The sequence below is a fragment of the Phragmites australis genome, chromosome 9 (genome assembly GCF_958298935.1).
Source record: "Phragmites australis chromosome 9, lpPhrAust1.1, whole genome shotgun sequence".
NCBI classification, from domain to species: Eukaryota; Viridiplantae; Streptophyta; class Magnoliopsida; order Poales; family Poaceae; genus Phragmites; species Phragmites australis.
This window is the reverse complement of record NC_084929.1, coordinates 19,363,475-19,391,042: the sequence shown is the minus strand read 5'-3', so window position 1 is coordinate 19,391,042 and position 27,568 is coordinate 19,363,475. Positions and strand designations below refer to the sequence as shown.

General features: G+C 40.3%; 1 protein-coding gene across 1 annotated transcript; it reads left to right on the top strand.

Annotated features, from left to right (window-relative positions):
- Nucleotides 1-1,497: 1,497 nt before the first annotated feature.
- On the top strand, nucleotides 1,498-7,066 carry LOC133929808 (uncharacterized). Its single transcript, XM_062376575.1, has 10 exons — nucleotides 1,498-1,628; nucleotides 2,080-2,197; nucleotides 2,541-2,637; nucleotides 3,336-3,442; nucleotides 3,708-3,830; nucleotides 4,018-4,171; nucleotides 4,459-4,519; nucleotides 4,610-4,974; nucleotides 5,102-6,719; nucleotides 6,823-7,066. The coding sequence occupies exons 1-10, from the start codon at nucleotides 1,498-1,500 to the stop codon at nucleotides 7,064-7,066; spliced, it is 3,018 nt and encodes a 1,005-aa protein (XP_062232559.1).
- The last annotated feature ends 20,502 nt before the right edge of the window (nucleotides 7,067-27,568 follow it).

Genomic DNA, 27,568 nt, shown 5'->3' with positions numbered 1-27,568 from the left:
ATGTATTACTTGGTGCACCAAAATTTGGTTCTAACTTTGCCCTTGACAAGAATATAGGGAAACGGGTTTCTAGTCACCCATGTGACATAACGAAGGCCCCAATTTTCTCCAGCTTCGTTTCTTCCACAAGAGAGTGTGAAAAAATAGAAAGCTCTGTGACCTCTGTCCGGAAGCGGAAAGCTATAACTGTAACTACATAATTGCATCCATAAAGCGAAAAAGGGCTCTAGAAATGAAATCGTTCGTTGGAGGAAATTGCGGGCCGCGGTAGCACCGAGTGTGCCCGTCGGGATTGTGACCTAAAAATAGTTTAATAAATCCCTAGCACAATAAATTAAGTTTTCTTTAGGAAAATAATTCAGATTTATTCAAATTAATTCTTCATAATTCATAATGAATCCAATTAAACTATTTAGGAATTTCTTGTAGCTTTTGTTTGCCGGATACTAGTAACAGAAATTTGGCCAGTAATTCAAAGTAGCAAGAAAAATTACTTGCATATTGAAATGGAGGTAAAATAGTATTTTTACAGTGTCTAACGGATGTCCACATCCGGCCTAACAGAGACGATGACATAAAAGAAGAAAGCGTGCTATTTTATGGCATTGAAGAAATTCAATGGTGAATCGGCAAATAGTTTATTTTCTCATGCATGAGTCATTGGTCCACAGTGGGCTCGAGGCATTGAATATTGTATCAGCCGTACGGCTAACACCTTCTTCCCTAATTCATCTCTCCTTTATATCTGTTTCTCTGATTCTCAATGCCCCAATTCATAGTTGGCGACCTCTCCCCGAGGTGGCTAACAGAAGGTGAGAAGAGTATATCATTTAAACATTTCCTCACTGTGCTTGGAATATTTATCCTGTAATTTAGAATTTTTATTTTCAATAATAAAACATTTTGCTACTGATTGGGGGCTCACCGAAATGCATCGGTGAGCGGTGAGAGATATGCTGACCGTGGTAGTGAAGGATAGGCCGTAAGATAAGAGGGGATGCCAAGTATTACTATGGTGATGCACATACATCAGATTAGAGTAATACTTTAATAGTTATTAGTTTACAATGATCACTATATAACATTAGAATTATATATTACTTGCTACACCACCTGTCAATTTGGTTCTAACTTTACCCTTGACAAGATAGGAAAACGGGTTTCTATTCGCCCATGCGACATAACGAAGGCCCCAATTTTCTCCGGCTTCGTTTCTTCCACAGGAGAGTGTGAAAAAATAGAAAACTCCGTGACCTCTGTCCGGAAGTGGAAAGCAATAAACGTAATTACGTAATTGCTTCCAGGAAGCGGAAAATGGCTCTAGAAATGAAATCCTTCGTGGAGGAAATCGCGGGCCGCGGCAGCACCGAGTGTGCCCGTCTCTCTCTCTCTCTCTCTCTCTCTCTCTCTCTCTCTCATCGGGATTGGGTGGGATCCGAGACGGCCGCTCACATTGTTCGATCGGGCGAGGAGGGGGTCGAGGAGAGGGAAGGGATGATGCAGCAGCAGATGGCGGCAACGGTGGAGGAGCAGATGATGGTGAAGGCGATCAGGGAGGAGTCCGCATGGGAGGCCCTCCCCAAGCGCGTCCAGGCCGCGATCATCTCCAAGGACGACTGGCACCGCAGGTACGCACGTGAAATCAAAACCTAGGAACCGATTATTCCGGATAAAAATTGCTGGAGCCATGCGCATTTATGTGACCAAATGCGGAGTTTTTGCTTCGATGAAATGGCGCCAATTCTAGGCATGCTAACGTGACAAAATTAGGTAAGAATTTAGGTCTGTATGCTTAATGAGGTGTCTTGTGTGTGTGTAATGTGTGATGCCAACAAAACGAACTAAATCATCGCCCACTGCAGTTCGTTTGTCTAAACAATTTGGAACAGAGATGTTGAATGCATAAATACAAATAATATCCTCACTCTAGTAATGTTCATGGGTACCAGAGTTGTGCTGGAGGACACAGTTCAACTATTTAAAGCTAGCACGTAGCTGTAGAATGTGCCATCTTTTGATTGCATAATGTGATGTTCGTGACATGCCTGATGTTCTGGTTTCTGCAAACATTGATTGCAGGGTCGTCGACTATTGCATACGTAAACGGTTGCCATGGAGCTCCTGTTTTGCCCGCAAAGTATGCAAAGAAGGGGAGTATTACGAGGATATGATGCGCTATCTCCGCAAAAATCTTGCTGTATGTTGCCCAGAGTTTCAATATTTATCATGATTTTGACAGTTTTATGATGGTTTGCTGATATCCTGTTTAGACCAAGCTTTCAGAAGTAGTTTACAAACATATTTTACTCTTTGTAGTGTTGTTGTAGTTGAGAAGTAATATGATTGGATGGTTGCAAATGGAACACCTTTCTCTTTTTATTGAACTTTTCCTCGGGTTCGGATTGTTTCCGTCAGTAACCTATTGCACTTGTACTGTTTCCTGCTTTTTCTTAATTTACTTAGGAATTTATGGTATTCTCTAGCCTTGAATGCTTTTGGAGAGAACTTTCATGACTGCTACTCGGAACCATATTTTGCAGTTATATCCATACCATCTTGCAGACTATACATGTCGAGCAATGAGGATATCACCCTTCAGATATTATTGTGATGTTCTTTTTGAAGCTATGAAGAATGGTAATCACTTGTTAATAGAAAGCTTTTTCTGTCATCAACTCTACATGGTTATTTCACCTGCTAATTGATCTGCCTGAATGCCACTACCCTTCATTTGATATTTTAAAAAATTATTCTTCTAAGAAGATGAGATATTTAAATATTTCGGCCAGGAAAAAATTCATAAGAATGATATAACTTGCAGATGTCATTTCTTCACGAATCCCATGAATTATGTATACAACTAATGATTTTGATTTCTTGCACATCAGCACATACCATACTGATTAATTTCTGCTTATCTTGGCAAACTAGAGAAGCCTGAATACTTCTGAGAATAGTTACTTAGTTGTTAATCTGCTATATTTTTACTTTGAAATTTTTTTGTTACACTTTCATTCAAGATACTCAGTCATGATTATATCTACAGTTAATTGTTTTCTTTTGTAATAATATGAGATTAGTATTTAGCTGATTTGGAACCTAATAAGAGGTGCTGTCTTTTAAACTTTTATTCAACATTGCTGTGATGTGTGGTTATTGTACAGCTATTTGGTTATCCTTCATGCTAATGTATATTATATATCCAAAAGTGGATATTGTCATTGAGGAAAACTGACATTTTTGTGTGCAAACAGTAGTTTTACACTTTTACTCCTATTTCTAACTAATTGATGAGTTCAGGAGAAAAACTTCAAACTTACTTATAATACTGGCAGAGCAACCATACGACAGTATTCCAAATTTCAGTGCTGCTGATGCCCTGAGGATTACTGGTGTAGGAAGAAATGAATTTATCGATATCATGAATAAGTGCAAATCAAAGGTATTATTTCAACTGTGCTGTGGCCTGTGGCTGTTCTCTAACATTGGTGGTTCTTATATTCTTGTGGGACTATAAAATTTAATTTGTGAATCCATGGGAATTTTAGTATTCATGTTGTAATGTAGGAATGAACAGTAAGATTATTATCACCTGAACAGAAGTATGGAACACATGAAATGATCCCATATGTTGAGAAAATGAACATATCCCCAACATGTTCCCTCCTGTTACTACATCATTTCATTTGTACTTTTGGATATTTCAGAAGATAATGTGGAAGCTGAACAAATCAATTGCGAAAGAGTTGCTGCCTGCACAACCTGCAGACTTAGCGATAGAACCATGGTGGGGAGTTCGGTTTGTCAACTTTACATTGGAAGAGTTTAAGGTTAGATTCATCAGGGAGCGAACTTTCCCTTTTTCATAAGGACATTTTAGTTTGACAGAAGAAGACGACCTTCTCATTTTTATCATATAGTATGCATTGGTTTTACTTGAACTTCTTTTTGCACGAGAGAAAATAATACAGCAGTACCTTTGTATTTGTGGGCCCTGATGATGTTACTTCACCGTAGAAGCTTTCAGAAGAAGAGACATCAGCAATAGACAAAATATGTAAGGAGGAAGTCAATTCATATGTTCTATTTGATCCAGAAGTTATAAGCGGTCTTTACAGGAGAGGAATGGTATACTTCGATGTCCCTGTTTATCCCGAGGATCGCTTCAGAGGTATGCAGTCAGAGCAAGTTGTGCCATTGTTTATGTTATAGGATTTCCGTAGTTTGGGCCCAATTTTAAAATTATTGCCAGGTCAGCCTGTAATTCATCGGCACAGTTGCATCATGTCACCTTTTTTTGTGCCGATGAATACAATGTCAGGAAGAAGCTTGAGACTTTCCCGCTATTTCTCCTTTAAAAAAAGTTATTTCGTCTTAAAACACCCAAGGTTTCTGATTTATTCTAGTAAACCTTCTGCTTGATGATGCTTCAGTTCTGAACTTGTACCATCGGTTTAGTTTCCAGGCTTGAAGGTTTTGTTTCAAACAAGGATCAGTCTTACGAAGATCCAATTGAAGAGTGAGTAGTGCACTACTGCATTTGAGCTGTAGTTCATTGCTAGCTTTTTCTGTAGATGTTAAAATCAATCTATGATTTTCTATACTGCAGGCTACTATATGATGTATTCGTTGTATCAAGTGAAAATGCCACAGTTGCTGAATTGGCTGCAACTTTACAGGCTGACCTTTATCAGCTACAGGCAGCTGCATCATTTGCTTGTCGACTGGGCTGGGCTGTAAAACTTTTTGATACCGACTCCGTTCTTAGAGATTCATACACTCCTGCATCGTCCAGTAATATTCTTAGTGATGATGATGAAGGTTGGCGTACGAGTATCACCTCAGAAAAGTCTGGCCATGAGTTGCTTAGTAATGATTCTGATGGACACAGGAAAATCTCCGGGACTGCTTATGTGGGCTTCATTGTGGATGCTAACGTAACTTCATACCTGATGATGGGTTCACTGTCTCCAGGTTAGATTCCCTTGTTATTTCCTAGTCCTTTTACTTTTGGTTCTTCAAGTGATGGTTGCACAACTATGATGAAACTTTTCTGTGAAGTGGCAGAATGGACTAATCCTTCCTCACTAACCTATTGCAGGTTTAAAGTCTCATGCTGTAACACTATATGAGGCCGGAAAACTAGGCGATTGTTGCATCGCTGATCTATGCAATGATCTAGCAAGTTTAGAAGGAAAAAGGTTTGAGGGTGTGCTGCAGGAATTTGCAAATCATGCTTTTAGCCTTCGATGCTTCCTCGAGTGTTTGCTGTCTGGCGGAACCTCATCAAATGAAACCAGTGATAAGACAAGTGGAGCAAATAATCAGCAGTGCTCCTTGCAGGATGATTTAGATGCCCCTTCAACCAAGGAAAGCATTGAGGATGGTGTTGATAATGTTGTTGAGAACAATGAAAGCTCACTTCAAATTACAGAATCTTCTGATGGTGGTCAGCAAGATAAATTATCACAACAGGACCACCAAACGGGTGATTTAGATGCTGTAGACCGCAATGCGTCATCACCGTCAACCATTGTGTCTGAAAGCAAGGAAAACATACTCAAACATGATTTTGACAACATCCAGACTACGCAGTTGGGTGGTTCAACTGGTAACAGCCCATCGTCGAAGACTAAAAGAAAATACCGAGTGAATATTCTTCGCTGTGAGAGCTTAGTTTCACTGGCCCCGTCAACACTAGAAAGATTACTTCTCAGGGACTATGACGTTATGGTGTCCATGATTCCTCTTCCATCTTCATCAGTTCTACCCAACACTACTGGCCTAGTACATTTTGGTCCACCTTCTTACTCTTCCATGACACCTTGGATGAAGCTGGAATTATATACATCAGGGAGTTGTGGCCCAATATCTGCCGTTTTTATGAAAGGGCAACGATTGAGATTGCTCCCTGAACCATTAGCCAGCTGCGAAAAGGCGCTCATATGGTCTTGGGATCAATCTGTGGTGGGTGGAATAGGAGGAAAGTTTGAAGGGAACTTGGTGAAAGGAGGTCTTCTATTGCATTGCTTGAACTCAATGACAAAATATTCTGCTGTCATAGTACAGCCACTGAGCAGAAAAGATCTTGATGAAACAGGAAACATCATCACCATGGATGTCCCGTTGCCCCTGAAAAATGCCGATGGGTCAATTTCATCCACGATAGCTGGCACTAATTTGCCTGAGAAGCAAGTATCAAACTTGATTTTATTATTGGAAGACTTGTCCACTAAAGTTGAGTTAAGCACAGTTGGTTATCTTCGTTTAGTAAGGCTTCACAGGGTAAGTGAATCCAGTGAACTTCCTGAGAATGAAAGTTACGAGTGGATACCTCTGAGCCTGGAATTTGGAATCCCTTTGTTCAATCCAAAGTTATGTGAACGAATATGTGAAAGGGTGGTTGAGTCGCATATACTCCAAAAAGATGATATCACTGAACATTACGAGGCAATGCAGAATGTGAGAAAGAGGTTAAGAGAGCTCTGCACCGAGTATCAAGCAACTGGTCCAACACCACGGCTATTCAATCAACGGGGAGGCTCAAAGAACAACTCGCCGCGCAAACTAGTCAACATTGTCAGTGGCAGATGGAGTCCGTTTCATGATCCGTCAACGCCTACCCATGGAGGTTCCCCGCACGAACACGACCGAACAAAACCTGCAAGACGGCAGAGATGCTTCACTGAAGTTCTGAGCTTTGATGGGAACATACTCAGGTACACTGTGGTCCGTGGGGCTTGTCTTGTATAATTAGTGATATGATTTTTTTTAAAATCTTTTTCTGTAGCTGACTCATTGTGATGATTTGGATCTCGATAGGTCGTACGCACTCACTCCTGTGTATGAGGCTGCTACAAGATCTGTCTCTGAAGAGCAACCATCCACACCTGTAGCGAAACCAGATCATGAAGACGCAAACACCAAGGATGTGGCCTTGCCAGGAGTCAACCTGATATTTGATGGAGCGGAGTTGCACCCTTTTGACATCGTTGCCTGCCTACAAGCTCGCCAACCTCTCTCGTTGATATCTGAGGCATCTGCCGCCTCATTGGCAATGAAATGACGAGTCCATGTGGTGCATACCATTGCATTTTGTTTTGTTGATTTGTGCGGAACTGGTTCTTGGGGGAGGAAGTACTCAAAAACAGGCATTTTTAGAGCTTGGTGGGAAGACTTCTGATCCTTACAAAGACTCATCCGATTTGGGATGAGTCATATATATACACACCAATAACCAATGGAATACTGACTTGACTATGAGACACCAATAAATATCTACTTGCAGTAGACGTGAGTAAAACAGTTTCATGCTTTGCCGATTTCATCCTCTTGACAAGTTAACTCTGGCAAATGTGATCATCTTATATGTCAACGTGTCATCAATTCTTCTTACTAGATGCTTTAGTTTTGGTTTAAAAGCTTCACCCGAAAACTGCATTGTCCAAAATTCCAAATTTGTCATTTGCCACTGTCCTGCTAACTCTAGTGGCACATCTCACTATTACATTTCGGAAAATTGCAAAAACCCATCTACACTGGGTTTTTCGCTTACCCACCTATACTCATTTTCTTTAAGATCTAACACCTACAACTTCCGCCTCTCATCACCTCGCGGGGGCCTCCCCTATCTTCAATCTCTAGCAAGAGCACTCAGTCTATCGATGATTTGTGAACATTGTCGGAATATTTTAAGTACAATAGGGATATTTGCTGATCACAAAAGAATTTCACAAAAAAAAGACACATATTTTTATACAGATTTAGGTCTCCCAGAGGATAACAACCTTATATCCTATCTTGCCTTGATTGATCTTAGGAACAAATATTACAAGTGTGGGGTATGTGGATCTAGTCCTAAGGATCTAGACGGATTTACCTGTGTTCTTGGTTTGAAAGCCTTAGTCGGATGATGAGAGTTTTTGTCATGTATCTTCGATGGGTGTGTATGAATTCTACCTGACTAGACATAATCTAGGGTTTCGTGACTTCATAGACCCTAAAGGTGCAAGTTCCTTTGGTGTTGAGTGGCTTGTAGGCTTGAATTGGCGTATGTTGGCTTGTGTTGGTCTGTCCTCAACGTACCTCCCCCCTCCTCTCCTTATATAGTCGAGGTAAGGTGGACGTTACCTACTCGGACTCCTCCAAGCATATCCTACTTAGACTCCTCCGAGCGTATCTTCCCTTAATTGTAGATCCTCCACATATCTAGGAGAGACATGCCAAATATAAGAATAGCTTTCTTGTCGAGTACGATTAGGATGACCATGGTGGCCTTCCTCTCCCATTTATAGATGGAAAAGCACATGGTTTCCTACTATTCTAAAATTCATTTTGGCTATTATGCATTCATTAAGGATTAAGCTTTGTGACACCTTGCATGGTGATGTGTCACATTGCATGGCTTGGTGATATGGCATAGTGACACCTCAACCAGTTAGGAGGCACTTGAGGGCATTTTGGTCATTTCGGCTATGGCATTCTTTGAATTTTATGGACTTTGGAGGCTATTTATGGTGTAGGAAAATCTGATTTAATTTCCTTGTATTGGAAATATGGAATATTTGCATTTGAACCCTTGGAAAATAATCAATATTTGCACATGGGTCCTTAGCTTGGTCTGTTTGCGATTTTCAAGAACTTGAGGGACTTTTGTGCAAAGTTGCATGGCTTGGAAAAGTCAAAGGACTTGCATTTGGATTTCTCTAAAATGTCATGAATATTTAGTTGTGAGCTAATTAATAGCCACAACTTAATAATCATAGAGGATTCATGAATTGCCTGGTTTCTACTTTGCCATGCTTAGCCTCCTGCAGGCAGGGTTCAATTTATCGATGGTAACCGGTCGAAATTCACGATTACCGAGCTTACCGCTCCGGTCCGGTTTCAGAAACCTAACAGTAATCGAATTTGAATTCAAAAAATTCAAACAAAATAAAAAAATTAAAAACAATTCTAAAAAACTAGAGACAATTCTAAGACCTTTTGTGAAAAAAAATTCAAAAATAATGTCATTTGTATCATATTCTATAGGGAGGAAGTTTGAAAAAAAAAATGAAAAAAGTTGAAGCGTGCAGCTCAGTTATTAACTCATGTTAAGAAAAAGCTTAACATGCAAACACATTTTTTTTAGAACATATCTTAAGAAGATCTTTAAAATTGATTTTACTTCATTTAGAGTTTTATTAATTTCTTCATAATTTTTACAAAGTTCACAAGAATAAAGTGAATATGTTAAGAAACAGCATTGTAATTAACTTTTTCATGTCTACCATTATTTTTTCTACATAAAGAATAGTATAAATAAACTAATAAAAGTGGTTTCACTAATTTTAGAGGTGTGATGGGTCAGTTATGAATTAATCTAGTTGCAACACATTTACACAATCATGCATGTTACAATAACTAATTCATGAGTTCATGTATTTTTAAAAGACATAGGATCATGTAAGAAGACTAACAAAATTAGTTTCATGATTTTTGGATTAGCAAAGAGTAAACTATGCATTTAACTTGGTTTAACAAATACATTTTCTCACCGAAAATTTTCAACTTTTTTATGAGTATAAATACTTTTTCATGTACATCATGTTAAAAGGAAACCAACAAAATTTGTTTGACTCAATTTGAAGCTCAAATGAATTAGTTATTGATTTTACAAGATTGAGCCAATTTTTGGGTTTTTTTGTTGAACTTCACTAAAAATCGAGAAAACCGCTCGATAAATCGAGAAAACAGAGCAGTTATCGACAAAACCGAGCGGTTAATGACAATGCGGAAAATTTGAGAAAACCGCTCGATAAATCGAGAAAATCGCTCGGTAATTGGTCCGATTCGACCGGTTACCGAACGGAGAATCTGACATTTTTTTTAATCCAAATTTCAAATTTTAGCAACTGAATTTTGTGCAAATTTCAGCCGAATTTCAAGCGGTTATCGCAATAACCACGCATTTTCGGTTACCTCTTGGGAGCGGTTACCGTTTGAAAAACGGTGCCTATAGGTGTGTGTATGTATGAAAGAAGAGATGTAATGATCAAGAAAATGTACTTATAATCTATATGATGTAATGAACTCCTGTATGAATTATTGAATGGATGTATGTATGTATATGCCATGTGTTTGTGATGATCAAGAGGTGAGAGGTCAAATAGGTTAGGGTTTCAAATCAAAGATCTGCAATGAGCTCACCATTATTGTTTAGGGCGAAGAATCAAATATAGTATCATATATATATGATAGTATCATATATATATATATATATATACGATAGTATCATATATATATATATATATATATATATATATATATATATATATATATATATATATATGATACTATCATCATACACTACGTGAAAAACAGATAAAGGAGATATAAAATTAGTGAAGGTTTGTCGTGACCCGTTAGTAAAGATCCATTAGTGATGGATCCCACTACGACCCATCACTAATATGTCATCTGATCCGAACCCCACATAGACTCATCACTAATGAGTGACATGTCCTGTCACTGTAATCTATATGACAGATCACTAATGATCAGGTCGTAACATGACCCGTCACTGATGAGAATAGTGATGGGTCATGTTGTGACCTATCACTAATAGCTAACTCATCAGTGATGGGTCATCCTATGTTAATCATTATTAACGGGTCATGTTGTGACCTACCACTAATGATTAATCATCAGTGACAGGTCATCTTAAACTAGTCATTAGTGACGGGTCAATTTGTCACCCATCACTAATGACCAACTTATCAGTGACAGGTCAAATTGTGACCTATCACTAATGATGGTATTCACAAATACTTAGCTCAGTTTCGATTACATAATGGTATTGTTGTTTGATATCTGAATCTGAGTTTTGGTTAGTATTTAGTACATGAGATTGTTGTTTGATGTACATGCAATTGACAATGTTGTACACTGTAGTGTCTAAATGTTCTAAATATCGATGTTTTTTTGCGGATTATGTTTATGGGTTTTGTTTTCTATATGGAAGGAGTTCATTTTTTACTCCCCCAAAGAATCGACATAGTCCGGATAACCCCCTAAAGTATAAAACCGTTCAGTTTATTCCCCCAAAGTTTTAATACCAGATCACTTTACCCCTCATTCGGTTTTAACAACGGTTTTCTTATTTTTAATTAGGTAATTTTGCATTTAGGTCCCTAAACTTTTTCCATTTTCACAAAAAAGCCCTTGTTTTTTTACATTTACCCCCTTATAGTTTTATTTATTTACCTATAAGTCCCTAAAATTTTACAAATAAGCTTCTAGACCTTTTCTAGTTTTACTAAATAGCCCTGCCTTTTTACAAAAGACCATTATAACTTCAAACCTTTATAACTTTTTCATACGAGCTCTGTTTTAGGCGATTCTTGCACTCACACGATCGTAGCAATGAGTGCTTTCTGTTAGTAGGCTTTTTTATAGCGCTTTGCTACTATTTTGTGTAATTTTATTAGTTATTTGTTTTTCTCTTCTATCGGTTGGTCCTACGAGTAGACGATTACATTCAGAAGCAGTACGAAAATCTCCAGGAGTAGGAGTTCAAGATAACTGAGTAGCATCCAGGGAAGTGTCCTTGATCACATTGACCCCATTTTAGGAAAGTGTATCTTTTATTTCTATTGTATGCTTGTCAATATGAATCTCATGTTTAGGGTTATGGGTATGGCTTGGCCAATTAACTATATGTCCTTCTTACTCTGTACGCATCGGTTGACTGTTGAGTGGCACAAGAAGGGGCCTCACAGGTCCAACTGACAAAAGAAAAAATATAAATAACTAAGAACAATACACCAAATAGTAGCAAAGTGCTATAAAAATCCTACTAACAGAAAGTACTCGTTGCTACGATCGCGTGAGAGCAAGAATCACCTAAAACGAAGTTCGTATGAAAAAGTTATAAAGGTTTGAAGTTACAGTGGTCTTTCTGTAAAAAGGTAGGGGCAATTTAGTAAAAATAGAAAAGGTCGAGGAGCTTATTTGTAATATTTTAGGACTTATATGTAAATAAATAAAACTATAAGGGGGTAAATGTAAAAAATAAGGGCTTTTGTGAAAATAGAAAAGTTTAGGGATCTAAATGCAAAATTACCTAATTAAAAATCAGAAAACCACTGTTGAAACTAGCTAAGGGGGTAAAGTGATCCGGTATTAAAAATTTGGGGGAGTAAACTGAACAGTTTTATACTTTAGGGGGTTATTCGGACTACGTCAATTCTTTGGGGGAGTAAAATGAACTATTCTTTTCGATATTGTTTACAAACTGTAGTATAGTGATATATGAAACAAATAAAGGGCATGACAAAAGTGATGCTTGATGTGTTTAAGTGAGCAGCCAAGCTCCTGGGAGGTGTGAGGTTACATGGTGTTTAATTTAAGTTAGAGAAAAATGTCAACTCCTTACTACATGTTGTGAGTTGCGAAGAATCTAAAACTAGGATTGGCATTAGAATGTCTATGAAACAAAGCAAAGTTCATACAAGTAACAATTGTGCGTAGAATACCTATATAGTAAATAGGTGCATAGCATGATGCTATACTTTTTTATTTTTCTCTTACTTTTTCTCACCTCAGCAGCACTAGAATATGAACCATTATACATTTATGCTCAAGTTTGATGTAAGGGGTGGTGGCTATGGACATAAATATGCGCTTTGAAAATAGTGCAGAAACTTAAGTGGGCGAGAACTCAATCTTCCTGGCTAAATTTGGCCTCGAAAAATTTGGCTGGTGTGATGAACGATAGCGTCCTAAGAGGGGGGGTGAATTAGTACACTTATAAACTATTTGACTCCTAAAAACTTCACAAGATAAACCTATATCAATTTCTATCTAAATGTATTCTAGGTTTATCTAGTGTATCTACTCTACTGCTTAAGATGATTGAAACCTACTCTAGCAAGGTAAATTGTAAGTATGTAAATACAGAAACATAAATAAGGTAGAGAGACAAACTCGATATAAGGGATTTTTATCCCATGGTATCGATGGCATGAATGACACCCCTAGTCAGTATTGAAGCTCCACAAAGGATATGCTCTTGGTCGGCACGACTCTTCCGATCATGGCTCTTGAGCTACCAAGTCATCAAGACAAGGTCTCAAGCACGATGAGCCACCAAGCCAATAAGGCAAGGTTTCACTATTAGCCTCTCTTCCGGTCACTTGCCACCGTGATCACTTCAGAGCTTGAGCCACCAAGGCAAGGGTCTCGTCCTCGTACACGTGTCTTACCATCGCTCCACAAACCAAGCACTATACCTTCTAGTGAGTTGATCTTTAGTCTTTGCATATGCATTCTTCTCTACAAGAAATGCTCTGGTGCTATCTAGTGCAGATCACCGGACTATCAGGTGAGATCCTCAGCCTTCTCCCCTTTGTCAGAAATGTTCCGGTGAGTTTAACATATAGAGCACCGGACTATCCAGTGAGGTTATCAGCCTCTATGCACAATGCTCTGGTGTGTGCAAACTCTACTGCATCAGAATATCCGGTGAGGTCAATTCTCCTGTGACTTCTCCAATTCAATCAAATTTTGTCCCGCCTGTGGTGGCTTCTTGATGTATTGCATCCATGAGACCTACTAACATATATTCTTGACAAACATGTTAGTCCCAATAACTATGTTGTCATTAATCACCAAAATCACAATCATGACCTAATAGGGCCATTTTCGTTACAATCTCTCCCTTTTTGGTGATGGGTGATAACACAACTAAAGCAAGTGGTAAATAATAAATGATATCAATCGTAAAGAGCGGAAAGTCTTACCACATTGTTTAGATACATGTTCTTACCATTTAGTCCCTCTTTATTATGGCTCTCTCTTTCTCCATTGTCACTATCTTCCTTGATCGACTCATGCAAGAGCTTCTCCCTCTTTGTCAACCTAGGTGCCTCATGTTGCTTCTTGTATCTTCTTCTTCTCCTCTTTGTCAACTTCGGCATTCCTAGACATCTTATATCTTACTTCTTGCTTTGATCATAAAACTTCTCCCCGTTTATCAACAATCTCAAAAAATACTACAAACACATATTGAACTTGAGAAAGAGCGTTAGAGCACATGGGAGAGAGCTTCATAAATCTTGATCCAATGAAATGATACTAATTGAAAAGATATACCAATTATAAGAATATAATTCATTATACCAATTGTGAGAATAGGTGGCATTAATATCAATTAAAAAGAACGAACAAAGATCATAATTCATGAAACTCACATGATATAATCTAAACTCCCTATTTATGTGTGTATACATATAATGAAACCCACTTATGAATATCACTTGTAGGAATATAGAAATATATACACATCTAGACAATAAGTAGATGTAGTAAGTTTAAGTCATATCATGCATTGATGTATCTTAAATGTAGAAATGAATTGACAATGATACCAATTGAAGTATTTAAACATTGCATATCTCTGAAGGCGTATTGATTTCTTCATGAGACTATAAAAAATACATCCAGCAACACATGTTAGTCTCAAAATCACAACCCATAGGATATACTCCCCTAAATATGTGCATACAAGTTTTGAACACTTGCGAGACATATGCACTCGTTATTAATAACAATGGAGATAATACACTATGGATTAATTCGTGGCACATAAAAGATACCAATTGAGAAACTAATATCATGAAAAGAACTAACTAATAAACCATGTTAATTTCTCATAGGTTAGAGACAAGCACAAGCAACTTACCATATAAAAACTAGGTATTGCAATGAATTGAAATATGCACATGCAATCCTAGACAAGGCAATGGTTCAAAACATAAACAAAAGTCTGGCTATCATTACCTCATTACCTTTGGATGGAAATTTGGGTATATGATGATCATAATCTTCATCAAAGCGTCCAATCTTATGTACTTAGTTTCTTCGATTGAACCTTCACTTCATCTTTTCAGCCAAGTCTTTAAATCCTCATAGCTGCCTCGGACTTCAATTCTTCTTTGAAACCCAAACCGATTGGGCCCCTTCATATTGGTGATGACTTCCTTGGGCCCCTTCATATTGGTGATGACTTCCTTGGGCACCTAAATGGATTGTTTCCACCCCCAATTTTTCTCCCAACCATCTGTGCAACCACCTTGTCATTATTCTTCTTCTTGAGCTTATAGTGGTTGCTCTTGGTCTTGATTTTATAGTTGGGCCTGGTGTAGATGTTGGAGGTCTTGTTGGAGAGGTTCATTGCTTTCTTCTTCTCCTTCCTCTCCTTCTTGACTTGCTTGTATTAGAAGTATTTATGGTCTTCTTGATGATATTTGAAGCATGTCACGGTGGATCCCTCCACAAACTTCTTCACCATGATTGCACGGTTATCTTAAGGAGGTTGGACATGGTTCTTACCCTTTAATCTTGTCAAGTCCCTCTTGAGTTTCTCCACTTCTTGCTTGAGCTCATCATTTTCTTGTGCAATAAGTTCATGTAGAACATTAATAACACATCTCATTGCAAAGGGGTGAGCATTTCGAGTCAAGAGATAGATAAATAGCCACATCCTATTGCACTGATCTGGGGCGCTTGTAGTGACACCCTTCCTGGGGTGCCTAGGATATTGTCTGTCCCGATAAATAAAAAATTTCTCTCTTTCACTCCATTTAGATCTAAGAAAGAACTTTATTCCTATTTTGGTATTTTGGATTTCAGGACTTTTAGCCCCGGTTAGTGAAGTATGCAAACCTAGAGCAATAGAATAATGAACCAAGAAATCTCCAGGTCCTATTGTTAAGATAAATCAATTAAATCATTGCAAAAAGTAGAAACATCTATCTTAGGATTGAAATTAAATAGATAGGTAGATTGATCCAAAAGGGTATTAGATTAAGATTCAATGCACTCAAATTTTGCCTTAAGCTCTTCATGCTCCTTATTTAGTAAATTAAAATTGCTCAATAATTGTTCATAATTAAAAACAAAATAGCATGAATGTCATTGAGGGTATTGAATTTCTTAAGTTCCTTAGATTGTTTCTTCAGGGCCATTTTTACTCATTGATCAAATGAAGGAGTTTATCATATGAGGGAGAATCCTCATCGAATTCATCATCACTTACACCGCTATCCATACCTTTGGTCATAAATCACTTATGTGATGACTTGCGTGATGACGACTTGTGTGATGATGACTTTGAGGAAGAGCTTCTATTGGAAGAGTGGGTGGTGAAGCTCTTATCACTTGAGCTTGAATCTTTATTTTCACTCACCCATCTTTCCATGCTTACAAATGCTTTGGCTCTTCCCCTTGTATCCCTCTTGATCTTGGTCTTCTTCTCCTTCTTGATGTGATCAATTGTTTTGACCAAGTCTTTCATAAAGATTCGTTGATCAATCTTAGCATTGATCTTCTTGATGTTCTTCTCTACTTGAGAGATGAGCTTGGCGACTTCAAAATTCATTTCTTCATCACTTGATGTGCTTTGCTCATCATTTTTGTTACTCTCTTCATCTTCATTTTTATCTCCATCATCTTCGCTTGAGTTTGACTCTTGCTTTTTCCTCCTCATCTTCGCCTTCATATGTGGGTATGGTGCTTGCTTGCTGTGAGAGCAAGGTTCTTAGCATCGAATGAGGAAGAGGCTCTCACCACTATGTTCATGTTCATCTCATGGGTGGTGATCTTACCGAGCACTTGACTCAGAGTCATCTTCTTGATGTCATTGTTGTCTGAAGTATTCTTTTCACCACTTGATCATGTGCATTGGTGAGAAAATAAACATGATTAAATGTATCAACATTTAAAGATGATAAAAGGATACTCTTCACTAATGCATCTAATTGTCACTCATTATTGGTGATGTGAGGTTTCATCTCTTCCTTGATGACTCTCCAAACATCTAGACTCTTGACTTGCAAATAACATGACATTAGAATTTTTCAATGGGAAAAATTTGTGTCATCAAAAAGTGGAGCACTATGGGTATCTATCCTAACCCCAAACGTCATAACTCTATGATGTTAAGCCTATCAAGAGCAAGAGACTCTAATACCAATTGTGAGAAATGGTGGCGTCCTAAGAGAGGGGTGATTTAGGACACTTAGAAACTATTTGGCTCCTAAAAACTTCACAAGATAAAACTATATCAATTTATATCTAAATATGCTCTATGTTTATCTAGTGTGTCTACTCTACCACTTAAAACATTTGCAACCTACTCTAGCAAGCTAAATTGCAAATATGTAAATGTGAAAACGTAAATAAGGTAGAGACAAACTCGACACAAGGGATTTTTATCCTATGGCATAGATTGCATGAATGTCACCTCTAGTCCACGTTAGAGCTCCCTAAAGGATATGCTCCCGGTCGGCACAACTCTTCCGATCACGACTCTTGAGCTACCAAGTCACTAAGACAAGGTCTCAATCACGATGAATCACCAAGGAAAGGTCTCACCACTAGCCTCTCTTCTGGTCACTTGCCGACGTGATCACTATGGAGCTTGAACCACCAATGCAAGGGTTTATGTGTCCTTGTACACGTGTCTTGCTGCCGCTCCACACCAAGTCATAGGGTCAACAAACTTGAGCCACCAAGGCCCAAGATACTGGCGAGTCACCAAGACTCTAAGGTGCCAACGTACCTCTCGTTACACGCTAGGATCACTCCTTGATCACTTCTTCAAGCTGCAGCACCTAGCTACAACTCACTCTAGGCCTATAAGCATTAAACACTCTCTAATCTTGTGCTTAATCACCTTGGATGATCACTTTAAGTACTTTAGTGCCTTGGATGTCTTCTCAAGTGTATATGAGCTTCCTCTAGACCCCAGCAGTATGCCACACATCAAATGATTGAGTGGAGGGGTATTTATAGCTTCAAACCTGTCAACTAGCCATTTTTCCAACAGCTTAGAGAAGCTATTAACACCGGATAATCCGGTGAGTACAAACTCAGAAACTAGTCGTTGAAACTTCACTCAAAGCCTCTGTAGACACCGGACATTCCGATGTGCCTTCAAATCCATCGTCAGACCTTCCAGTGAATTATCTTGAGCCAGACCGCGCCACTTCTTCTCTGTGTAAAATGCTCCGGTGCATTCATCTCCAGAGCACCGGACCTTCTGATGGGTTGTTCTTCATTCTTCAACACTTGCTGTTGTCTCTGCAAAAATGCTCTGGTGCTATATTCCGGTGTGCACAAACCAAGCACCGAACCTTCTGGTGGGTTGATCTTCAATCTTTGCACTTGCATTCTTCTATGCAAGAAATACTCCGGTGCTATCTAGTGCAGATCACCAGACTATCCGGTGAGGTCCTCAACCTTCTCTCCTTCTTCGAAATGCTCCGGTGAGTTCAACACACAGAGCACCGGGCTATCCGGTGAGACTATCAGCATCTGTGCATAATGCTCCGGTGAGTGCAAACTCTACTGCACTAGACTATCGGGCGAGGTCAATTCTCCTAGGCCTTCTCCAATTCAAACTTTGTCTCGAGTGTGGTGACTTCTTGATGTATTGCATCTATGAGACCTACTAACATATATTCTTGACAAACATGTTAGTCCTAATAACTATATTGTCATTAATCACTAAAATCATAATCATAATCTAATATGATCATTTTCACTACATGTGGTTTCTAGTTTGCCATGCTTAGTCTCCTGCAGCAAAATACTCCCTACGGAGAAGCATTTATTCCCAGGAATACTATTCCTCCTCCTAGCTGATGTATAGGTGTGTCTATGTATGAAACAAGAGATGTAATGATCAAGAAAATTTACTTGTAATCTATATGATGAAATGAACTCCTGTATGAATTAATGAGTGGATGTATGTATGTATATGCCGTGTGTGTGATGATCAAGAGGTGAGAGATCAGATAGGTTAGGTTTTAGATAGGTTAGGGTTTCAAACCAAGGAACTGCAATGAGCTCACCACTATCGTTTAAGGCGAAGAATCAAATATAGAAAATATAGATAGGATACTACCATCATATAGCCTTAAAAAAACCCTAGAGTATTACACAATACACATATAGCCTCTCAACTCTTTAATGGTTGAATAAGCTGATAAGACAATGAATACATTAGTGGTGCCAACGGTCTTGAGAAAATAGACATAGTGACGGCTGGAATGTGACAAAACTGGGAGTACCGTATAACAAAAATTCAAAAAATCAAATAGAGGAATGTACTTACTCAATGTTGTGCAAGTTTGCCGAATGATGTTTGTCCTCTGACAATGCGCAAGCTTTGACTGTGCAGCCACCAGCCTGTTGATCATGCGCATAATATCATCAACTTGTGCAGAACGGGGGTGGAACCAGTATAGGAACACCGGTGTGTAGATGTATGCCTAATAATTATTACAAAAAATAAATCACATTTAGTAGGTATAATACATGTATATAATTGTAATTGGGCCAAATTATGTATATTTGAGAATAATTCACTAAATAGCCCACACATCCCAACCAAGTTGTGCTCTCTTCTCCAGCCTTTCTGTGTTAGCCGGCTTGCACCCTCTCGTTGGTTGTTGGCCCAAGTGCTTGACTACATGCGCATGAAGCTAGGACGTCGATGCCTTCAGTGCTGCAAGCCTAGCGAACAGAAGCAACAAAGCATGCACTTCTCTTTTCTATATTCTATACACATATCTTCGATCAGGACTTAACCAGATTATAGAACTTGACATCAGTCTGTAAACACCAAAAGATATACAAATTTGTTTTTGAGCTAGAACGCTAGGATTCCATTAACCAGTGTGCACTGCCAAATCGTTGGCCGTATAAACTACAACACGGTAAAGAATTTGAGGCAGACTAAGCCTGTCAGCCTCAAATTTGTCCTCTAAAGCAGGCTATGGCAGCCCCTGAATATCCTTGAGATTGATCATGACTGCCTCAGCATGCTTCCAGAATTTGAGGCTAACCATCAGCCTCAAATAACCCATTGAGACAAAGGGAGCAAACCAACTATCTAGCCACATTTACTAGCGGGCCGACATGTCAGCTTGTCCACCACCTCTCTCCCTTATCTTTTTTTTCCCTTTCTTGTACCTTACACAGTTCCATTCCCTACCCCTCGCCTGTCTCTCATGTCTCTGTAGTTCGTCGCCTGATCCAGCCTTCGGGCCGCCCACTCCATCAACTCACCATCGTCGCCGACCACAGCTAACACCTCCTCTCTTACATGCTTTTTTCTTCCCTTTTGTTGGTTTTGCCACAACTAGAATCATCATTGTCGCCTTAATCGAACGCCGCCACCACCAGATCTACCACCTTGGTTGGCTTTGCCGCCGATGGTAGCTACCCTCGGCCTCCCTCTTCTTCCACACCTCCTCCCTTCCCCAATCGAACAACCGCTACCTTTAAATCTGCTACCAATTAACCCTATGCATTGCATCTCTGATCTACCACCTTGGTGGCCTCCACTGCTGGCGGCAACGGCCTCATACTCCTTGATGGTCCCTTTACCTCCATCCATCACTTACACATGCAGCCACATCCTTCAACGATGACTCCCCCAAACCCTAACAAGCATGGCCTTCCTGCTGCTTCAGCCATAATCGTGGATATGGCTCTATACCCCTTCAAAGCTATGAAGGTATGTGTGCAAACACAACCTAGATTACTAATGTAATTTGGATAATAGCGTTCGTTCGTGGGTTGAGCTATGGTCTTCCCAGGTTGCTAATGTAATTTGGATAATAGCGTTCGTTGTACTGAAGAAGGTGCTAGTTAATCATGACGTCATATTCATTGTTTATGATGTAGGTCATAGGGTTACTTGGAATACTTGTAGGATTGACAACTTCATGCACCTAATGTGATTTAATGATTAATGCTCTTAATTGCCGTAACAACCTGAAAGACCCATTTAAAGGCCTCGAGATGTTTGATTGATCCTGCTGTTATACTTTGGCTCAATTCTATTAATGCTCTTCTCACATATCTATATTGAATTGTGGTATGACACGGTTCGAATCTTTTGATGTTCTTTTCAAATATCTGTAATGAACTGCATTGTACCATGGTGCGAATACATTAAGGTTTGCAGAGCCAAAACTTGAACTCATGTTTCAATGCTCCTAGGTTTTAGATTGCAAGGTAAATGTTTAATTGATAGCTTCTAATGGCAACATGATATTGTTTGCTGACACTAGTCACCTAGTGTGTTAATATTGTATTTGCACTCATGTTGTATAATTTTGGGCAGTTGGAAATACTATTTCCTAAGGAAAATTATTGTTCATATTGGAAATTGTTACACTACTTACAGTTTTCTTCTTTCCTATTGCAGTCATATTTCAGCTTTTCTAGGAAGAGCTACGAACCTCCAAAGAGCCGATACTGCGAAGGTAAAGTATTCTCGCTGATGCTCGATATCTTGGATAGCTATGGTTCTTTCCTTCTTAAACATGTGAGATAGCTATTAGAACTCGAGGCACCAAGAGTTGATATAGTAACTTAGCCTGCAAACAACTAGCATGTATTATTGATTTTTAGCACAACCTCAGATATCATATAGGGTACTAGCCTATGGGAATGAGGCTGAGGTATTTACATGTGTTTGAGTTTGATCTCTTGTTTACCATGACTTAATGATGCAGTCTTTGTTGAAATTAGTGTACTTGTTGATATCCATTGTACGAAATGATTTGTGCACTGCTGTAGGAATCGGTGACGTCCTAAGAGGGGGTGAATTAGAACACTTAGAACTATTTCGGCTCTAAAAACAACACAAGATAAACCTATATCAATTTCTATCTAAATGTGCTATAGGTTTATCTAGTGTGTCTACTCTACCGATCAAAGCGCTTGCAACCTATCTAAGAAGGTAAATTACAAGTAAATAAATACGGAAACGTAAATAAGTTAGAGAGAGTAAATTCGGCACAAGGATTTTTTTTTCCTATGGTATAGATAGCATGAATGCCACCTCTAGTCCATGTTGGAGCTCCATAAAGGATATGCTCCCAGTCAGTACCAGATCACGGCTCTTGAGCCACCAAGTCACAAAGACAAGGCATCCACCTGGATGAGCCACCAAGCCACCAAGGCAAGGTCTCACCACTAGCCTCTCTTCCGGCTCTTTGCCGCCGTGATCACTTCGGAGCTTGAGCCACCAAGGCAAGGGTCTCCGCATCGTCGTACACGCTTCTCATTGCCGCTCCACACCAAGTCAGAGGGTCAACAAGTTTGTCGGTGAGTCACCAAGACTCTAAGGTGTTAGCGTACTAAGAGGTACAAGTTTGGATCACTCCTTGATCCATTCTTTAGGCAACAATCACCTAGCAACACACTCTCTAGGCCTATAAACACTAATCACTCTTTAATCTTATGCTTAATTATCTTGGATGATCACTTTAAGCACTTTGGTGGCTTGGATGTCTTCTCAGGTGTATATGAACTTCTTTAGACTCTAGCACCATCAAATGATTGAGTGGATGGGTATTTATAGCCTCAAACCTGTGCACTAGCCGTTAACCCAACGACTTTAAAAAGCTGTTAACACCGGATGATCTGGTGAGAACAATAGTACTAACACCATATCATCCAGTGAGTATACTCTCACAAACTAGCCGTTGGAACCCTACTCAAGCCACTGTAAACACCGGACACTCTGGTGTATACTGCAACATTATCACCGGATATTCTGGTGAGTATACCTTAGCCATTCGAGCCAACATCTTCTTTGTGTAAATTACTCCGGTGCCTTTTCCGGTGCTTACCAATTCATCACCATACTATCTGGTGAGCAATCCTCAATCATCCGAGCCAAATACAACCCTCTCTGGAAAATATGCTCCGGTGTACACATGACTTCATCACCGGACTATCCGATGGCTTGAGCTTCACCTGCCTCTTTGTACTGTTCATTGTCCGGTGTATTTGTCCGATGTACTCTTGCTTCATTACCGGACTATCTGATGCCTTCAAAATCTTCTACCCAGAACCAAATGCTCTGGTGTGTATTGCTTGTTGAACACCAGATCATCCGGTCAGTTGATCTTTAACTTCAACCCTTGAAACTGCCTCTGCTAGAATTGCTCTGATGCTTCTGCCCATTTGACACCGGACCATCCGGTGAGGTAAAACTGCCTTTGTCTATATGCACTGTTCATTATCCGGTGTGTGAAACACATTGAACGTCGGACCATCCGGTGAGAACAAAACTTTTGGGACTTCTCCAATTCAACCAAACATTATCCCTGATTCGGTAGCTTCTTCATATATGGTATCCATGAAACCTACTAACATATATTCTTAACAAACATATTAGTCCTATTGGCTATGTCGTCATTAATCACCAAAATCACAAACATGGCCTAATAGGGCCATTTTCCCTACAACTGCTCATGTTCTTCTAGTCAGAGTCATGTAAGTTCTTTCCAGTATTCAAAAAGGCATAGAGAAGCATTAGCTTCATCGCGCTGAAGCGCTAAGCGAACGGGCACCATGGCGCTTTGGGGCATAAGCAGCACCCGGTGTTGCAAGCGCTTACGAGGAGAAAAGTGAGCGTTGAGGTGGGCGGAGGCGGAGGCGGAGGAAAGCGTAGAAAATCGGCACGGAAGCGAAGTGAGTGCACTAGTAGCTTGGTAAGAAGATGGATCCACGAAGTGCGCGAGCGAGCGGCTTGGTAGGATTTATTTCACTCTTCACAGGTGGGGAATAAAAGGTCGAGCTGAAGCCAGATTTGAGGTCACGCCGCTGGACTTGAGGGGCTAGGTTTAGAGAGTGAGCGAATTGTCGTGCCATATAATTTAGTGCCTCCGGCAATGGTTCACCTGGGTTACTCTTAAACACATTATTGCATTGTTTATCCTTGAATAGCTGCTATATGAATCCGGCATTCTTCTTGTTAATTTTTAAGTCATCCTTTATTCAGATGGTGGAACCTACTTATTCTGACATTCTGTGATTTGTCCCCTCCTTTAAAAAGTACTAGCATGGTAAAGTTCGCAAAATTTAAGCCTACTTTAGAAATAGTTCAAAAGTGAGTAGTGTGCATGTCTTTGACCACAACACTATTGTATCTAAAACTTGATGCAACAATACTTTCTCTTGATTTGATGTACTTCATATTTGCAAGTGTAAGGATCTGACGCACCATTTTAAAACCTTGTCTTTATTTGTATGTATAATGCATAGTGTTATGTATTTTTTTGGATTGCCTTCTAATTCTATCAAGTTTTCTCTTTCTTTTTTCAGACAGGTTTTGGAACTCATCAGATAGCGTGGTTCTCAACTATAATGCACGGGAAAAGTACTGCAGTGTCAACTATCTAAACTTTGTCTACAACTTTTCATTTTTATTATATACATATGCAAATAAGGGGTGTGGGGTGTGCCAAATCACAGAGTGGTATATGTATCTCTGCTGAGGTCAAGTTGTATGTGTCTTATGCACATGAATATGATACAATAACATGTTGAAATCTCTGAATAGAGATATAATTTACCATTTCAGATATTATTGTTTTTGTGTCCATGATATAAATATTTTAGTATTAATTATTCAAGAGAAATATATGAAATTAAAATATAATGCTAGTAATGACTGAGGATCAATTTTGAGACAGCTTTTTAGCGTCAACGTGATACAAATGCATTGAGGCGGTCAGTCGGTGTATCAGGAACCGGGGGTCCCTGAGTCCAGAGACCAGGCCAGCCGTCCGCCACGTGCCACCATCCCGCGAGGTCCCTCCTGCAGGATGAGGAAAATCTAAGTTCCGGGAGGAGGTGCTCGGGGCCACAGCCTCTGGTCCCCGAGCACCCCAGTTCCCCGATGACCCGCAGAGTTCAAGTACCAGGAAGAAAATGCTCGGGGAGGTACCCGCTAGCCCCCGAGTACCCTAGTCCCCCGATGGGCCGAAGAGCCAAGTGCTCGGGAGAGAGTGCTCGGGGTTGCACGTGGCAGCCCCCAAGCGCTCGGTTCCCCGAAGGTTCTACAGAAATGCTCGGGAGAGAGTGCTCGGGGCTGCACGTGGCAGCCCCCGAGCGCTCGGTTCCCCGAAGGTTCTACAGAAATGCTCGGGAGAGAGTGCTCGGGGCTGCACGTGGCGGCCCCCGAGCACTCGGTTCCCCGAAGGTTCGCGCGAGAACACCCGATGCCCCGACGACCCAGAAGGGCCCGCCGATGAGGTGTCAACCAGTCAGAGGTCCAAGACCGCATTTAATGGGCATGCGCGGCCTGACATCCTGAAGTCCTAATATCCCTAACTGCTCCCGCCGCAGTGTCAGTCCCTACCATGCCTTGGCAGGGGGGCGTGGGGGCATTAATTGCACGGGTCCCGTCCCGTATCATCCGGGGTATCTCGGGATAACGTTGCCAGGATCAAAGCGTTGCGCCTGCCACCCTGCCCTGGCAGAGGAACAAGACAGGGTGGGCGCGCCGGGTGCCTCTGTGGCTGCCCGGTAGGCCCTGTCAATGGCGCCAGGGCGTCCACAGTGACGGGTGGTCGGACGCGCGCCGCGTTTTTCCACCGTCCCTGTCACTTCGCCCAGAGGAAATGATGACGCCTTTCTCAGTCGTGGCGTCTTGGAACATGCGCCCCTTCTTTCCCATTTGGGGTATGTCGTGGCCGGCGAGTGCATAAAAGGATGAGCATACAGAAAGAAAGATAGGGAGAACACAGACCAAGGCACCCGAACACACGAGAAAACATCCGAAGACAGATCGAGACGATCGAAGACATCATCCGAAGAACACCGCAAGCAAGCTTGAGCAGAGCTAGAACAAGGGAGCCTCAAGCTCTCAGTTAGACAATATATTCTTGTAACCAGACATATCCCTGAGGGATCCCCTTCGGGGAAGGATATTGCATCCACACAGGAGTAGGGTATTACGCCCCCGTGCGGCCCGAACCTGTCTAAACTCCGGTACATTTATTTCTCTTTGCACTAGGTCGACCATCCCCCACCACCGGCCGCTGCATTTGTTTCCAGTTCCATTTATTTCTCCGACAAACTCATTCAGAATCATCCCCCCGGCCGAATCTCTAAAAAGAGGTCTCTCGGGATCCCTGCGACAGGAGTTCATCCTCCGACACGGTCCGTTTGCCTTAAGCTGATTTTGAGGCAGATTTATCAGTCTCAGAGTCACCTATTTCAGGCTGACTTCATTGGCTGCCTCAAAAAGCTTTTTTGAGGTAGGGGTATCCGAGGCAAATTTTGTCCGCCTCACTATATCTTTTGAGGCTGAATTTACTATCAGCCTCAAATACTCTACCGTGTTGTAGTATCACGTTTATTACAAAATATTGGAAGCGATTTCTCCACATGAGCCCCCCAACAGTTGCTGACACATGTAGCATTATTACATTCTCTTGTGCAGAAATATACCTCGTAAGAAATAAAAGATTATAGGAATCGACTTCTAATCTCTTGAAAGATTGCACCTGCCGGGACCAAATCATGCCTGGAACTTGTCGATGCTTGTTGAGAGTCTATCTTAAAGATTAATTTAGTTATGCACAGACGATCAGCTTCCTATACTGCATACAAAAATATATATCAATTTTGAAACATCTAAAACAATCTTATTGATAAAACCTGTAGCCTTAGTTGAACCAAACAAGCACATAGTACTGCAGACAAAGACAATAAAACTCATTGTAGATTCTTTAATTCAAACAATAATAATACATCAAAAATCTAGTACCGATCTTGTTTATAATTCAATAAAAGCAATATAGATCCTTCATTCATTTTCTGAGCTAATGCCATTCCTATTTTTAAGAAATTTTCTTAGACAAATGCACTGCAGTGGGTAATAATGTAGCATGTTTTGGCGGAAATAGCATCGCACACTACATACAACACTAGCCCACATACAAGCATAAAGTTTTGTCCAATTATGTCACGCAAACAAGACTAAAATGACACCATTTCATCCATCGACGTGCAAGCGTTCTGTACGGCAGAGGATCCCTCGCCGGATCTCCTCCGCGTGGTTTGGCTGGAAGGAGCAACTCGAGCAGCCGTCCAGTATTCGAGTTTTTTTATTTTTTATTTTTTTAATTAAAATTTAAATAAATATATTCCCGGCGAAGGTATTTGCAAAACTAGGCGCCTGCAGGGGGCTGCAGCCCTCTGAGAAGACGGTTACGGGTCCTAACCGCCCCCTAAGAGGGCGGTAGGCCTAACCGCCCCCTCAGAGGGCGGGTGGGGCCTTCCCATCCGGCCCAGAGGCTTACCGCCCTCTGAAGGGGCGGGTAGAACTCCTTACCGCCCTCTCAGGGGGCGGTAAGAGCTCCTCCCCGCCCGCCCGCGCCCTGCTGCTATAAAAAGGCCAAAAATTGGTCAAAAACCATAAAAATCCGAAAAAAAGAAAAGTTGAGAAGAGAAAGGAGAAGAGAGGAGAGGAGAGGGGAGGAAGAGAGGTCGGCGAAGCCCTGCTGTATTTGAGTCGCGGATTTGAAGGAAAATATCGGGTAATTTTTTTTTTCCTTTTTATTGTTGTTAATTAGTGCAGTAGTAGTATATGACATAGATTTTAGATATTTATGACCTAGGGTTTAGAAAATTGTTAAATTTAGTTAGAAAATGGTACGATAGCAGTTCAATATAGGATATTATTTTTAGTATATTATTTTCAGTA

Coding starts and splice junctions, on each gene's coding strand:
- LOC133929808 (XM_062376575.1), top strand. CDS start 1,498: ATGCAGCAGCAGATGGCGGCAACGGTGGAGGAGCAGATGATGGTGAAG. Junction 4,520..4,609: donor TACGAAGATCCAATTGAAGA/GTGAGTAGTGCA, acceptor TCTATACTGCAG/GCTACTATATGATGTATTCG. Junction 4,975..5,101: donor GATGGGTTCACTGTCTCCAG/GTTAGATTCCCT, acceptor AACCTATTGCAG/GTTTAAAGTCTCATGCTGTA.